At 34.8% G+C, this 10,637-nt stretch overlaps 2 protein-coding genes and 1 long non-coding RNA gene across 3 annotated transcripts; 1 reads left to right on the forward strand and 2 right to left on the reverse strand.

Annotated features, from left to right (window-relative positions):
- On the reverse strand, positions 1 to 889 carry LOC127741425 (uncharacterized). Its single transcript, XR_008002480.1, has 3 exons — positions 782 to 889; positions 553 to 596; positions 1 to 17 (listed from the first exon to the last, which is right to left on the reverse strand). It is a non-coding gene; the product is annotated as an uncharacterized LOC127741425 (long non-coding RNA).
- Positions 890 to 2,149: 1,260 nt separating this feature from the next.
- LOC107463795 (probable CCR4-associated factor 1 homolog 7) lies at positions 2,150 to 3,697 on the forward strand. The gene has a single exon (XM_016082669.3). It carries the CDS (start codon positions 2,575 to 2,577, stop codon positions 3,430 to 3,432), a length of 858 nt encoding a protein of 285 aa, XP_015938155.1. The 5' UTR covers positions 2,150 to 2,574; the 3' UTR covers positions 3,433 to 3,697.
- Positions 3,698 to 4,736: 1,039 nt separating this feature from the next.
- Positions 4,737 to 10,047, reverse strand: LOC107463777 (factor of DNA methylation 1). The gene is given in 9 exon segments (XM_021130960.2): positions 4,737 to 5,083; positions 5,672 to 5,770; positions 5,773 to 5,797; positions 6,032 to 6,256; positions 6,534 to 6,821; positions 7,276 to 7,365; positions 8,228 to 8,409; positions 8,553 to 9,440; positions 9,874 to 10,047. Coding segments are annotated over 7 exon segments (1,785 nt in total). The 5' UTR covers positions 9,436 to 9,440; positions 9,874 to 10,047; the 3' UTR covers positions 4,737 to 5,083; positions 5,672 to 5,678.
- Between the last annotated feature and the right edge of the window lie 590 nt (positions 10,048 to 10,637).

The following is a 10,637-nucleotide window of genomic DNA, read 5'->3' on the forward strand; positions in this document are numbered from 1 at the left end:
CAACTGGGGCTTCTTCACTGCAAATAAAAAATACCATAAGAATGGGTATAAGCAGTATAATTACTATGTTGCTCAAGAAATAAAAAATCTACAACCTACAACTATCATCAATAAACATCAAACTACATAAGACTAGCATAATAATGTGGAGATTTCAAGACAATTCTCTATAAGGGATCTAGCTAAATTGATAGAACTACAGAATCATGAAACTTAATGATAAAAAAAACCCTTAACTACGTAAATTCTTAATTTGAACCAAATAACTATGCTTCCTTGTTAATGTAATCATTATAATGTAATGCATATAATCGTCAAATTATCCGGAGATCTTTCAAGCCAATTCACTAAGTTGGATTGACAGAAATACAGTGATAATAACATAATGAATAACTAGTTCATCCTATATTCAGTAGTGACAATGTAATTCCTAAACGAAACAAAATCATTATAGCTATTTTCCTAAACGAATCTGTAGTCCTATAAAATCATGTCATAACGAATAATCATACTTTTTATTTTGAAAAATTGAAAGTAAAAAGTAGAACATACCCTGACATCTTTGATGATAGCTAAAAAGAACAAGCTCTCCTTCACTGCACAGAAGGAAAAAAAAAAAAGACAAACACAATATACAGGAAATCAGATCTCGTGCTATGAAGCATCATTCAGAAACTCAAAATAGAAAATAACAAATATATTTTGGTAATTTCGAAAAGGGGGAAATGAAAATTAGAGAGAGAGAGAGAGAGAGAGAGAGAGAGAGAGAGAAGAGGAATACATATAAGACGATGAAGCCGCCGAAAAGGGTCGCAGAGAGTGTGAGATAACTTAACGAGGCATAGAGCAGAGAGAAGAAGGGTTCTTATATTCCAAAAACCCTAATCACTCACTACTCTTATTTTATTTTTAACTACTGGGCTGTGTTGGCCTATTATTGGGCTTTTACATTCTACAATTTGGACTTTAATATGCATCGGCCCAACAAAACCTTGTCTCGTGTTTTTTCCAAATTCATTCATTAACAAGGCCCAAAAATAAATGTTTGGTGATCTGAACGGTGAGATGTAAAGCCACGAAGGTCCAATACATATATGGACCACTCAAAAATGAATTTTACATGTACTAATTTGGAAAACATAGGTCATGCATAGGATTTGGTAAGTAATTTTCAAATTCGAGCTTGAATAACGAATAATTAAAGACTGTGGTATAAAAATGAAATAGGATATTGTTGTTGTTTGTACTTATGCCTTCAATCGATGAAATTCAACATTTTGTACTAAAAAACAAAGTGACAAAAAACATATAAGTGAAAAATTAATCAATGGATGGTCAATAGTATTCCAATTCTTTAATGGAATATTTGATGTCGTTGTAAGCCTTAGGTCAAACTTTTTCATAATAGGTTATTACTTTATTATTGCAAAGATAAATGCATGAGGTGGATGTTCTAAAATTCCTCTTTGTATGAACTATGAAATGTCGACGTCAATGAGAAAAAGGGGGAGGAGAAGAGATTTGTTATGAAATGTGAATAAAATAGTAGAATTTAATCCTAAGTTTTGTTCACAAGGTCATAAAAGGAACTTTACTATGCAAATATCTTTTCTCCAACTTGCCTGTAACAACCAAAGAACATATAAATATCTCTATTTTCTTAAAATAAAATGCACAAAACCAATCTTTTTGCACATAAAATAACATTCATAATTGTCAAAACTAATAAATTTATTATTAGTTAAAAATATATTATTAAATTATTAAACTAAAAATAATTGTCAAAACTAATAAATTTTAATTACTTTCTAATATTTTTTTATATTATTTTATTTGTTGTAGCTTTCTAGTTTCTAGTGGTAAAGAAGAAACACGAGAAGAGAAGGAGAGCAAAACAGCGTGTTCAACTTGAAAACCTCATACCACAACTAGTGATTACTGAGCGAGCAAGGCCCCATTTTCTCTCCTAACTTTCTTTTTCCTTCTGTCCACATTTTCGTTTTCTCAGGAAACAAACAAAACAGATTCTTCCCCCATTATAATACTTCCACCAAAATAATAAATAAAAATTAACAAAATTAACTAAACTACTGAAAAGCCAAAAACAATTTTTATTTAAAAAAAAAAGCGATCCCACCACTAAAATTGATCAAAGTATCCTTCCCCTACCCTTATCTCTTCTCATAAATTCAAACCTAAGCAATCAAAAATCCAAAAAAGAAAAAAAGAAACCCTAGAACGGGGAGAGATTTCACCATCCAACAAATCTCTTCCTTCTTAATCTTCCCTCCTTCCCCGAATTCCTTCCACCTATTATTCTCACACACACACAAAATTCCCAATTTCCCCTCTTTCAATTTTCCCTAAAAATCCCCCAATTTTTCAATCATTTCTCCCAAATTTTCCCCCAATTCCGAAACCACAATCCAGAGAAAACAAAAGATTGAAAATTGAAAACCTATTCGCAAATCGGAAGAAGAAAAATCCATTCAAGCTAACCTTGCCGCTCCTGCCGTCAAATATCCCAAATCTTTGTTTCATGCCCAATTCCTCCGCCGCAGCCGCCACCATCCGATGCCGCTTCTTCCGAAGAGCGAGACAATCCAGATCCGGGAGGTTTGGGACTCTAATCTTGAAGAAGAATTCGCCCTAATCCGCGACATCGTCGATGACTACCCTTACGTGGCAATGGACACAGAGTTCCCCGGAATCGTTCTCCGCCCCGTCGGAAACTTCAAGAACAGCCACGACTACCATTACCAAACCCTAAAGGACAACGTGGACATGCTCAAACTCATCCAATTAGGTCTCACATTCTCCGATGAATTCGGCAACCTTCCCGCCACCGATGCCTCCGGCGAAGACCAGCGCAGCTGCATATGGCAGTTCAACTTCCGGGAATTCAACGTCAACGAGGACGTTTTCGCGAACGACTCAATCGAGCTTCTTCGCCAGAGCGGAATCGATTTCAGCAAGAACAACCGAGACGGCATTGACGCTCGTCGTTTCGGTGAGCTTCTAATGTCTTCTGGAATAGTCCTAAACGACGCCATTCACTGGGTTACGTTCCACAGCGGTTACGATTTCGGTTACCTCTTGAAGCTTCTCACGTGCCAGAACCTTCCAGAAACACAAGCTGGTTTCTTTAATTTGATCAACATGTATTTCCCTAGGGTTTATGATATTAAGCATTTGATGAAGTTTTGCAATTCATTGCACGGTGGTTTGAATAAGCTTGCGGAGTTGTTGGAGGTTGAGAGGGTTGGGATTTGCCACCAGGCCGGTTCCGATAGCTTGCTTACGTCAAGCACTTTTCTGAAGCTGAAGGAGAATTTCTTCAGTGGGTCGCTGGAGAAGTATGCCGGTGTTTTGTTTGGGTTGGGCAACGACGGCGGCAGTGGCGGTTATAGCTCTAATTCTTATGTTCATTGAGAGGGATTAGGAAGAAAAAAAAATTGAAAAATTTAAGAAAAGAAGGAAATGGAAGAGTGAGAGATTAAGGTTAGAGTGAGGTAAAGAAGAAAAGAGGGAATGTGAAAGGAAAAGTGTTAAGAATCAAGGTTAAGGTTTAGAGAAGATGTTAATTTTTGTTTGTGATTGAGGATATGTGTGTATATGTTACTACTTCCAACAACTTAACATCTTGTGTTGTAGAAAAACTTTTGCAATTAATAAGTGGTGTTGTTATGGATATATATACCTTTGGTTTTTTAACTTGTTATTTCTCTACCTTTTGATTAGTTTGATTCATCTTTCATGTTTACTAGCTGAGATCTATTAAGTTTTTTACCCAAGCTCCATAAGAATAGGTGAGCTCAAGTTTGATTTACCTTACCTTGATTAAATGGATACTTAGAACTCTTTTCTGTTAGTTGCTCTGCTGGTGTATTACTGAAAACCAACTTGATCTTTTCCTTTTAGTTTGTTTCTGTTTTCAAGGTGTAAGAAATTATGCTACATTTCGTATGATGATTTATTGTTAATTGACTTCAATTGGATAACGGTTATTGGTGTATATCTTAGTCATAAGGATAATTGGTGGATATTTGTTGAAGAGTTTGCATTTGACAAGAACCGCAGGTAAGGCAATGTTTGATGGTTGGAATCACTCCTTTCTGGTTCTATTGCTTGAGATTTCAAACCTCGGAAAGGTTCATAGTAACACAAGTTTGTTATGGATGCCTTATATTAATATTCTCTCTTCCTTTTTTTTGGTGAGAATTATTCTCTTTTCTACTCGTTATAAAGTATAAACTATATGTTTGATAAAGAAGTCAGTGCATTGGTTTGCACTATTATCTTATGTTTTATGGTTCAAGTCAACCCTTGGTTGCAAGGGTTTCCATTACATAGCATTTTGCTGGATTGGTCTTTATACATTATTAACTGGGTTGGTAAAGTAGAAGTGTAGAACTGGTGTGATCCCTCTTGGGTGATCATCTTGCTGTCAAGTCAATTTTTCTGATGACGACTGTTTTCAATATTAAGTTTTTAAGATTCATCTGCAGAATAGAAAAAAGGATGGAAATAATGGGACATTAGAGATGAACATTTGGCATTGGTTTAGAAAACTAAAAAACTCGTCGCCGTAAATAATCTGTCCTTTTAATTTTTAGCAATACAGAAATTAGTTTAGAAAATTTCCAAGAAATGGACAATTTTGTGTCCTCGATATCTGTATCTTTTTTCTGGCGACAACTACCAATTTCTACCCAAGAGATAGAGTGTCTCGCCAATTTTAGAAGAAAATCACAACTTGATGCTCTGTTGATGTTGGTTTCAATACAGTCCCAGCTATCTCTGCTAAAACAAGGCGATGGACTTTTGATTTTTCGCATCATTTTGGAATTCTATTTGTCTACACTTTCATAAAATAAGACCGATAAGAAAAGAAAAGAATACAGTGCCTCCAGGATAGTACCGAGTGAAGTCTATAAATAAAGTTTATCAGATACAAATGTAAAATCCATCGTTGGTAACACTTGTATCAACTTATACGTCCAGTTCTTTTTTCCTTATTGCAAGCACAAAGGCATAAATTCACAAGCTCTTGATATATCATTGATTTCTCAGCTGCCTTACCCTGAAATTTCAAGATTATACATTTGTTCAGAACTGAAACATATTAATGGCAGTGACAAATTTCAAATGCAATGGCCAATAATCATTTTGTTTTACTTCAGAATTTTTTTGTTTGAAATAAACCAAAGGCATATTGATGCAGAGATGGAATATATGACAGTAACATTCAACATATGGAACAAAGCTTAGGGAATAGGGTTTGTTTCTGTATATAACTCTATCAGGGTCACCAACTCAACCAAGTTACAGGCTTGGTCACCTCAAATAAAAACTTTCGGATAGAAAGATCCTTCAAATTTAGTAATGCTTCATGTTATTGAATCAGAAAAAAGCTCATTATAGTATAGCTTAAAAAACGTTCAAATAGACCAAATTAAAACATAATTCCATCAACAAAATCACTTTCAAGATTCAACACACCGACACTGGTAAGAGTCTAAAAATTGGTATATGCACATATAGATGACACCACTTCTTATCCATCCATTCTCTTTCTAAATTCCATAACATGGGAAATCATGAATTGCATTTAAAAACTTAAAAACATAAATTAACCATGCAAACGCAGCTAGAAGTCCGGAAAACTAACCTTTGGTTTATGTTCTCTTGCGCTTAAGATGCTTGATATGATTAACTACAATGTAGCTGATCACCTCCTTTAAGGTAGCCTTCCTTTTTTCCTTGAAGTCTTCTCATCATCCTCATTCAGAATTTCCTGTATCAATACAACATCATTTGGTATGTACATGGGCTAGAAAGATGCTGACACTACAATACAGGACATTTACAAATGGCATGCCATGTCCATAACTTAGTGAATATGACACTGACAAGAAAGCAACATATAGAAATAACCCTCTCAATTGGCCCATCCAATTGAATTTCATGAATATGATATGAACACACAAAGCATGTCTTGATAGTATATTTTGAGGACTTGAGGACATGCCTGTGGATTATCATCAACTGTGATCACTTTGAATGGATGCCAGTTCGAATCTTTCAAGTTCTCCTGCCACAAAGAGCAAAGCTCCATACCCTTTGTCTGAGCTTCTTCTTCACGAATACCTTTTTGTTTCATGAAGACATTGAGAAAAGGCTTCTCATCAAGTTCTCCCATTTTCTTGATCCCAATATTAGTTCGTGAAGAAGAATTCAGAATATCTTCTAACCCCTAAAATAAAAGACAGAAAAAACCTTAGTCTCCACAATCTACCCAGGTCACATTTACAGAATATCTAAAGAGATTTCAAACAGAAAGGGGAAGAAAAACTTCTTGCAAATAGCTTATCATGACTAGATGCAAGCATAGTAGTAGATACTTGGTTAGCTTCAAGAATCCCTGAAGAGTTAGTCAGCTTTAAGAAAAAGCACTAAATGTATAAATCATGTTGCAAGTAAATTTCTAGATGGGCAAAATATTGCTAGAGGGTAAGTAGATAAGATCATACATTTATCAATGCTTTACGAGCTTGTTGCAGCTCATCATTGCTCTGGCGCTCCTTGATAATGAGTGTTTGGTTCATGGACTCCATACTGTCCAAATTTTCTACTTTCTCTTGCAATTCATCACTCATTTCCTTCATCTTTTTCTGAATTGCTGCATCATCTGCATCTCCAAGATGCCTCATGACCTGCAACTTCCCTTTTAACTCTTCAATATCCATTTCCAACTTCTGTTTGGCATCTAGTTGTTTTTTCAACAGAAGTATCTTATTCAATGCCTCCTCTTTCTCTCTCTGGAAAATTTGAGAACCGCATCAACAAAAGGGCATTCACAATTTAGGGTCTGTTTGGGAAGCTTCAAAAGTAACTTTTTTTAGTTTTTGACTTATAAAAAGTAGTAATATTAATGTCTGGTGCAATTTTCAAAACTAAATTGCTATTTTCTAAGAAGCTATTTAGAAGCTTATAGAAAAGTTAAAAAAAATAACTTCTCTCATAATTATATTACTTTTTATCACATTTCTATAAAATAAGCACTTTTAGAGTTAAAAACCCAAACACAAAATAACTTATTTATAAGCTACTTTTAATATAATCATTTGCTGTTTAAACTATTTTGTCAAAAGGAGCTTTAATTAAGTTGTTTGCCCAAACTGGGCCTTAGTAGAATAAAATACTCGGCAATTAACAAAATATGCAACAATGTCTTTCATCTTTTCATAACCAAGGCACAATAAAGAAGGAAACCTTTTGCTCCTCAACAAGTGTGTAAACTTTCTCATCAGCTATCTTCTGCTCCTTTGATGCCATCATAAGTGATTCATTCCTCAAATCTTTCTAGAAGGACAAAGAGATTACATTAGAATCCTGTAACAGACATTATAAATGCTGGTGCTTTGGAGTAAAATGGCACAAAGATGAAAACAACAGAAATTGAGACATCAGATCATGCATCTTATGGGAATTGTTTACAGAAGGAGAACAATCCTGTTTGAAAAGATTAATATTTGGCTGTACTCTCATCAATGTTTAATACTTCACGTAACAAATGAATATGAATATACCAATGCTTTTTACTAAACTCGAACTAAGCAAATGGTGCCAGCTCACTGGACCAGCTGATCCTTAGACTGATATTACTGGATCAGCATCTAGCCCAAGATGATCAGACCTACCTAAAGGTCAAAGTAGGACAGACTAAAAACATATTTTTAAAGAAATACTGGAGCTTGATAGTTGTGTTACAATTACTCAATTAGTATCTTCACTATGGATCTATCCAACTATTTTTATTCCTAACTAGAATCCAAGGAAATTCTAGTTTTATGAACTTGGTCACTGGGGTGCCTCCTCAACTCAACTCAAATACTAAAGGAAATAAAAAACAAAGACTCTCTCTTTTCATATAGTCAGCCAAAACAGAGATATTACAGATTCTGAACAAAAGCTGCAATTTGGCAATCTCTGCTTAAGGTCCAATCACAAATGGTGGAGGACCACAATCACATGAATAAGGTTCATTACCAAATAAAATACTCAACCAAAATCAATAGAAACCAATAATATTAGTAAGAGATCAAAGAAAAAAACAAACAATGAACTTTTGCAAGGATAATTATCAATAATTGAGGAAGACCCAACCAACAAGAACAAGCTTTGCCCCAAACAACTAATAGCCTAAAAAAGTCATATATAGTACCTTCTTCTTTTCCTCTTCGAGTTTCTGCCTCTCTTGATCAGTCAGTACCTCACGTTTGTTTAGATCTCTGCTCCAGGAATCTAGCTTTCGTTTTTTTGCCTCCAACTCACTGCTCAACTTTTCTTGTTCTTCCAATATCCTCCTTACCTCAATCCGGGCAAGACGTTGCATTTTCCTTGATTCTATCAAAGAAATGGGACAATTTTGTAATATTAACCTTCAATGCAGTTTTGTTTTTGTGTTATGAGACAACGTGCCAAACACATTAATTAACGTGCAAACAGGAAAGAATTAATTAGATGCTACAGATAGAATGTAGTAACACCTTCAACAAAAGCATTGTGAAGTTGGTCTTTCTCCACAAGCATCCTGCTCAAGGACAAATTCTTCTCATTGAATTTGTATACCATTTTGTTGATGTTTTCATTTGTAATATCAAGCTCATTGGCCAGGTTTGCCACAATACTATTTCTGCTTTCAGATGCTTCTTGAACAATATCTGAAACTGTCCTCAACCTTCCTTTATTGCGTAGGTAATCCCCTATCAGTCCTTCACAACCATAATCATCTTCCCGTGCTACCCATCCATAAATGTTTGTGTCTGCTTGCAACTTGTTTGAACTCCAATCCTTTTTACCACGACGTGCAGTTTCAAATGATTTCTCAAATGCACTTGCATTCATGAAACCATTCCAGTCATTATTGAAGTCCACTACAGCTTGAGAAACCGTATCACCTTCATTCAAGAATATTTGAACATTTAATGGTCTGTATTTTGCAAATTCCTTCAACCAATATCCAGAATCCTGTGCTTTACTCTTTATGTTAACAAGAATACCCGTCCAGGGCCAAACATACAACTCATCTTGCTGCGGAGGTTGATTGACAGCTTGAGGTGCAGGTGGACGCTGGACTTCGTCTGCCTCGCTGGCTAGCTCATTGTCCATGTACTTCCACAGAGCAAGGTGGTTCGCCTTCTGTTTCGCACTTCTGTTAGCAGAACCCTTAGCCACGCCTGATGCGTGTTGGTACAATTCCTTGTATTTATACTCTTGTTTCTTCTTCCCAGCACAGAAAGGACATCTAAGAGTCCCATTTAAGGCTTTAACCTTGTACTTTCCACTCCTTATCTGTTCATATGGTTTCTCTGAATAGTCGTCAATCTCAGACTCACTAATATCCGATTCATCCTCAGAGCTGTAGTCCATTGGAGCTGTGCATAATTTTACACAACATTTAGTTCAGGACATAAACTTCAAGTAAAATTTCCTCCAGAAATCATCAAAATAAGGAAGGAAAAAAATTTGTATAAACTACCATAAGAATAATTTCTCATTCAAAATGTTGCTAACAGGAATAACTGTACAACAATGTAAACATAAAAACATAGAGTTCTATTGAAACAAAATTTCACATCGCAAATGCACAAGCATAATGTCACAAATTGAGTTTCCCGCATTGTAAAATTAATACATAATTATATATATAAATTACGTCAACGGATAGCATATGAAGATATTATGCATCAATTCGCAGTGATAATAGCACATGCATGCACGAATAGAATCACGGAAATTGAGAGTGTGGAAACAAATTAAGAAGAAAACCAAAATTGAGAAAAGAGAAAAAGACAAATTGGAACTAACCACTCAGTCACTGTTGACACTAGCGATGTGGAAGAAGACTACAACCACCGCCACGGCCACCACCACCACCGGCGTTAACGTGAAGATCAACGAGAAGAGAAGAGTGAAAGGATACGAATTACGAAATGATTTGACTTGAAAATGAGAGAAGAAATTGAAGAGTGAGTGAAACCCTAGTGGCTAGTGTAGTGTACTGTATAGTAGATGACTCGTGAACTCTTTCTCTTAATTGCATCCCATACCCCTGAAGTTACTTCATATGCATTTTAAACCCCTTTATTCTTGAAATATGTGAAATCATCTTCCTTTAAAAAAAATTTTGAATATTGATATGACCTTTGGACTTTTCTAAATTTGCATTCTTCGATATTATAACTTGTTTCAGTGTTCGTTTAGTTTTAGATATGGTAGGAAATTATTTTTAATATCTAAAAGAATTGGATACATTTATTTTATTATAAAAATTTCTGTAATTAGATTTTAAATTTCTAAAATAATTCCAATATTAATATCAAGGAATGTACTAATAATTTTATATTTAATTTTTACTACCAATATCAAATACCTATTCTTTTAGATGTGAATAAAATTTTATATTTTATGCAAGAGAATATTCTTAGAAATCTTAGTAATGAACAAAACTAGAATTAAATATTTTAATCTAGTTAAAATTTCACAGACATTGAGCTAAGCTAACTGAACAGATTTTGAATACCAAGATATTCTATTTACAGGACAATGATTTGATGGATGACGAGTGAAAT

Source organism: Arachis duranensis, chromosome 9, assembly GCF_000817695.3.
Source record: "Arachis duranensis cultivar V14167 chromosome 9, aradu.V14167.gnm2.J7QH, whole genome shotgun sequence".
In the NCBI taxonomy this organism is placed as follows: Eukaryota; Viridiplantae; Streptophyta; class Magnoliopsida; order Fabales; family Fabaceae; genus Arachis; species Arachis duranensis.